This window comes from Sphaeroforma arctica (genome assembly GCF_001186125.1).
Source record: "Sphaeroforma arctica JP610 unplaced genomic scaffold supercont1.669, whole genome shotgun sequence".
NCBI classification, from domain to species: domain Eukaryota; class Ichthyosporea; order Ichthyophonida; genus Sphaeroforma; species Sphaeroforma arctica.
In genome coordinates this window covers 35,891-41,883 of record NW_014039889.1, presented here as the reverse complement: position 1 = coordinate 41,883, position 5,993 = coordinate 35,891, and the positions used below count along the sequence as shown (strand labels likewise).

At 38.4% G+C, this 5,993-nt stretch overlaps 2 protein-coding genes across 2 annotated transcripts in view; one reads left to right on the top strand and one right to left on the bottom strand.

Moving 5' to 3' along the window:
- Window positions 1-2,914, bottom strand: part of SARC_07946 (hypothetical protein) — a gene marked incomplete at its 3' end in the record, with an annotated part of 6,228 nt that extends 3,314 nt beyond the window's left edge. The window contains exons 1-3 of the mRNA XM_014298093.1: window positions 2,561-2,914; window positions 1,658-1,757; window positions 631-887 (exon numbers count right to left, since the gene is read on the bottom strand). Of these exons, the coding sequence (XP_014153568.1) occupies window positions 631-887; window positions 1,658-1,757; window positions 2,561-2,710 (507 nt within the window). The 5' untranslated portion in view covers window positions 2,711-2,914. The remainder of the gene's footprint in view (window positions 1-630; window positions 888-1,657; window positions 1,758-2,560) is intronic.
- A 2,262-nt stretch (window positions 2,915-5,176) lies between these two features.
- On the top strand, window positions 5,177-5,838 carry SARC_07945 (hypothetical protein; the record flags this gene model as incomplete). Its single annotated transcript, XM_014298092.1, has 2 exons — window positions 5,177-5,690; window positions 5,790-5,838. The coding sequence occupies exons 1-2, from the start codon at window positions 5,359-5,361 to the stop codon at window positions 5,836-5,838; spliced, it is 381 nt and encodes a 126-aa protein (XP_014153567.1). The 5' UTR covers window positions 5,177-5,358.
- Between the last annotated feature and the right edge of the window lie 155 nt (window positions 5,839-5,993).

The following is a 5,993-nucleotide window of genomic DNA, read 5'->3' as shown; positions in this document are numbered from 1 at the left end:
TATATATATAACAGACAATACCGTACTATATATATATATATATATATATAAGACACAGACAATCCGTATATATATATATATATATAAGACACAGACAAGACACCGAAACGCGTTCTGGATAGTATTATTAAAGTAAAGGAGGGATGGGGGAAGGGAAACGGAATAAACGTCCTTGAATATTGAATGAATTGTAATGGTCCCGTCGGCAGTGGAGGTCAGAATCCTCGTAGTGCATTGAAGGTGGAATAGACTTATGTACGAATAGAGCCACAACGAATAAACGTATATAACGTACACACACGTGCATACACCCTCTGGTTAATGCTGCCCACAGGCTTAACTACGTATCTATAGGGAATGAGGTGGTTGGTCAGACCCATGACCACCGCCTCGGTCTTCGCCAGATGCTCTGGTGAGTACATACAACACGCGTGTGTACGCACACGCAGGTCTCTACAACCAGGTAGCCTCGTAGCTGTAACCAATCTACATATAAATAGATGCGACAAACTACACACACACATATATATATATATTATACATACATATATATATATATATATATACATACATGCATATATATATAAATATATATATATACCCTGGCTTCATACCTACCCCCACACTTACCTGCTTACCCAAGAACTTGGGGTGATTCACCAACTCCATAACCACCGCATCGGCCACCTCCAGATTCTCAGGCGAGTTCTCATGCGTGAACGTGCACGTGTACTCGCACTGCTTCTCTACCACCACACCCGCAGCAGCCCAGTTTAGCTTGGCACTGGTAGGATCCTCAGACCCCCACCCAGGCCACACACCGGTGTTCCAAAGACCCCCCCCTGTCGATAGCACGACCAGCGGTTTGTGATCTTTCCTCCGCACACCTGTGTGTGTGTGTTGGTATGTATGGTGTGATGAGTGGGTACTTGTCCTTATGTAACCTGTGTGTGTGTTTATATATTTGTTTGTATGGTGTAAGTATGTCTATGTGTGTGTGCATATATTGGTATGTATAGTGCAAGTATGTGTGTGTGTGTGTGCCTAGTATAAGTGTGTGTGCGTGTGCATATATTGGTATAAATTATAGTGTCAGTATGGCATGTTGTGTGGGTAGTTGTCCTTCGGTAGTCTCCATAGGTGTACGTGCAGGGTAGGCGTAGTCACACACACTCTGCGGTGTCTGTACTTGTCATATAAGCGATGGAGGTCTGTTTACCTAGACGCGTATGGTTGTATATGATATATGCGGTTTAGGGTTTAGGGTTTAGTGAGTATGTGTTGTGTGAGTTTTTTTGGAATAGGGAGACTATCCATTTCATCACTCCTCAGACTTTTGGTCAGACTACGCACGCGCCCATCTTGGATGTAAGATGTCTATGCATACGAAACTACACGTTTTAGGATTCCTGTACCTGAAATCTACATTCTACCCGTTTCATGAACTCCTTCGGTGACAGAAACAAAGTATACATATGTATACACATACACACACACACACACACACACACACATAATGTATATTTATTTAAATACATAAATATAAACATGTGCGTGTATGAACATACAAATACACATACACACACATATAAATATATATATAAACATGGACAACATATGCGTGTAGGTATCCTTTCGTGTACTTCATCATATATACCATTAGCTTCCATAAACTCTTTCGGTTGGGGTGGCAAATCGCGATACATGGCGTCGTTATCCTCATCAATAACAAGTGTATCAGGCAAATATCCGTTGATCTGTTTTTGAAAATAAATACACGAGCGGAAGTAGGGTGCAGGTAGATGAGCTATAGAGTTACATAAGCCAATCGAATACAGCGAATATATGTTCTGTGAGTGAATAACTGTCTGTCTATACATATGACTGTGTAAAAGTATAGAATAATATAAAAGGACAAGAATACGAAACAGACATATATTAATCTGTATACACTAACAAATATACACATACATATACCTATACATACATACATATACTCAAAAGTTAATACAAAGATAAATTTATATATAGATGTGAATAATATATATATATATATATATAAATACATATATATATAGCTTATATACACATTCACACACACACACACACATATATATATATACAAATATATATATAAATAACATATACACATACACACTTGCATATATGTAATATTATATATATATATATATATATTTATAACTTAGATACACATACACACACACACACACACACACACACACACATATATATATAAATATATAAACATATAGACATACATATACGCACATACATATATACATGCATACAAATGTGCACAGACACATAAAACACACACACACACACACACACACACACATATATATATATATATATATATATATGCGTATATATATATAATATATATATATAATCATACATATATATATATATAGAAATATATATATACATAAATATGAGTTATCAAAGATTCAACTGTTGATCTACTTACAAACGCAAACGAATGAATTATCTCAAAGTAAGACATATTCTCATATTTAGTCGAGCAATTCAACTCTACCTTTTCTCTCATATACGATGGATTCTGGTTGCCGTTACTAAGGAAGATGGAGTCTATGATGTACATACATCCTCCAGCCACAAGCAGCCAGAAAATCCTCGATGTCCAGGATTTATTTCTCCTAAGGGATCGTGACCTCGCAAACGACATACTTGTAAGTTCTTAAGAAAGTAGTACTACTGTAGTTGATCTTACTCGCTCGTGTATGTGAACACAGTGCACCTATAGTTGATATATCATGCACGCCTTCTCTCTCTATAAAGCAATCTAGAATGTTGTGGGTACGTGGATCAATCCCTATTGTATGTAAATATTTACTTTAAGAGTATTTTAACACAGATGGAATAATGTTTGCAGTATTGTTATACTGCTGAATATGTACAGATTGTGCTTACTGTTGTGGTTGTCATGTTCCGTCTCCATGGAGCCACATACCACAACTCTACGTATCAGGGCTTTATAGGTATGTACCTTCTTTTTTTAACAACCCTAGTCCTATTTGTAGATTATGGGCCAACACTAACCATAGGGTTTATTAAAAAAGATCTATCTGTTCTATTTTCAGGAGGCTATGATTGTCTTTGGTCTCTGGCTATGATCTATCAGGGATTTATACCTTTTTCATATTTAACCCGCTAAATTCAAATTGAACCCCTTTGTGTTCAATTTAAGAGGCTATGGTTTTGTTTAAAAAAAACAACAACCCTATTTCTATTTATAGAATATCGGCCAACACCAAACATAGGGGGGTCTTTGTTTAGTAAAAATAATAATAAAAGCAAAATGTCCAGAGTCCACTCTCCAGTCTCCACTCTCATAAGTTTTAATCCCTACTACAGATGTATGTACTCTAAATAAATATTTAAATAGTAGAGTCTCCACAGAGTACAGACTGTCTGACAGACCTGTCCGCGGCCCGCCCCACCGGCTCCACACTGACTGTCCTCACTCTCCAGTGTGTTCACTGTGTTGTTGTCACCAGTCTCAGAGTCGGTCAGTCTATCACCTGTGGGCTGTGGGCCGTTGGCCGTGGGGAGTGGGCTGTGACCCAGTCATTGTGGAGACTGTGCAGTGCGCAGTGTGAACACACTGTGGAGTGAGGGCCGTGGTCTGAGAGTGTTTTTAGGGCGAGTCCTAAATCCTAACGGTGTACATGGTCTGTGACAGTTGCTTTCTTTCTGTCCAGTTCTCAATTTCTCATGAGTTGTCTGGCCAGTCTGGTGGTCCTGTGAAGTGGACAGGGGGCACGCTGTGGTAGTCTGAATTCTGAAGTAGTCTGTGAGTGTAACTGTTGCCTTCTTTTCTGTCCAGTCCTCATGTCGGTTGTCCCGAGTCTCAAGTTTTTTTTGGGCTTGTTCCTGTGAGGTTGTGAGGCTGTCACCTGAGAAGAATTTACTTTACCATAACCTCCTGAAAAAAGAACGTCTCACAGTCTCACACTGTCCAATTTTCAGAAAATAACCATATAAAATACATAAAATAGATAAAACCAAAAACAACAACTAGTCGGACTGTCGGACGACGGACAGAAGTGTTTATTTGTATTTGTTTTTTGAAATAAACAAATACGTATGTATGTACAAGAGACCTAAATAGGCTAAAACCATAGCCTTCAAAATCAGACACTAAAAGTCTAAAACACGAATGAAGTTAAAAAAAAACGATCAGCCAGTCAAACGCAGTGTCACTCACGGTCCACAGAGTCACAGACCGGGGAAGTGGCAAGGCCCAAATACTCTGTCAGACGTATTGTTTTAAAATAACATAGTAAACGTTTTTAAAAAAACGGATAACATATGTATGTACTGCATGTATTCTCAAGATAGTCTCAGGCAAACAAATTGCGTTAAAAATGTGAGCGTATATTCACTTTATAAATACATAATTATTTACAATTTTGTTTTCTTTAAAAAACATACTATTACTTAGAGTGATACCAGTCATATCACTCACCACTGGGATCAACTGTTATCGAGTGAGCAAGTGTTAATGATTTTTACGTTGAAACGTATATAAATAATTCAATCAGGGTCGCGTCTACGTTCAACGTTTCCTGCAAGATACGTGACGTATTTAAAGTAGCACTCTGCTCTCTCAGAGACTACTACTACTCTTGAAGTAAATAGTAGTAGTATGTAGTAGTAGAGTAGGCGAGTGGGTGCTGGGTACTGGGCCAGTAACAGTCAGACAGTCACCCGTGGCCGTCACTGCCCGTCAGTGGGGTCAGGGGATCTACAATATCTCTCTTCGTACTTTGTTTTTATTGGTCCACATTCCTGACAACACTACACTGTACTCTTCATCGTGTCAAAGCTGTCTCAAATTAATACAACGTCCGCTATCGCAAATACAACAGTTTATTTTAAAGTACTGTAATTAGATACTTTGATCGGTATCTATTTAAAACAAAATATAATTTAAAACATGTCATGTGGATCATCTCGGGAACGATTTGCCTGACAAGGTGATTGAGTCATGCATATTTCATTTGCACTTTTTTTACAGACGAAGGCTTTTTTAAATATCTTTCTCCTTGACCTATGCATAGACTATAGAGGTGAAATTTAATATGTATGTATGTATGCTACATATATGTCTTCAATATACATTTAAGTATGAACATATATATATAAGACGTATACATGCAGCTGTCACCTCACTTTATAAACTTCCAGTTTTCACAATACAAGAACCTACAAGTTCGAACAATTCAAAAGTGAGTGGTGATATATCAGGACAGCACGTACGTACTATAAATATAAAGTTATACATAAACACATCTTTATAAACTACAAAATATGCCTGTACCTACGATGGATGACAACAAGCTCCTTATCCTTTACGCATCCCAGACCGGCACTGCCGAAGCCGTAGCCGAAGAGCTGTCTGAGCGAATCACTGATGAACTCAACATCAAACACAGAATAATGTGTGTAAGTAAGGCTTCTACTGAGTTTAAGATCACGAAAGAGGAGTTGGTAGTGTTTGTAGTATCCAGTACGGGCGATGGCGATCCCCCAGACACGGCGACCAAGTTGTGGAGACAGTTGCGATTGAAGAAAGTAGGGGATTCAATCGACTTATCCCAGTTGAGCTTTGCTGTATTGGGTTTGGGAGATACTAACTATAGGTATGTATGTGTACACGACTATGTCACCATATCGCATGTGACCTGTTGTATGTATAATTACGTTCGTGGTTGCCATAGCTTGTAGCATTCAGTGCCAAGGCAGGGCGATGAAGTTGTGGAGACAATTACGATCGAAAAAAAGTGGTAGATTGACCGATTTGAGAAGCCTGAGCTGTGCTGTTTTGGGTCTGACTGACACTATTATAAGTATTACAATATGCACATATATATAAACGCACACATACACGCACACACACACACATACACACACACACACACATACACACACACACACACACACAC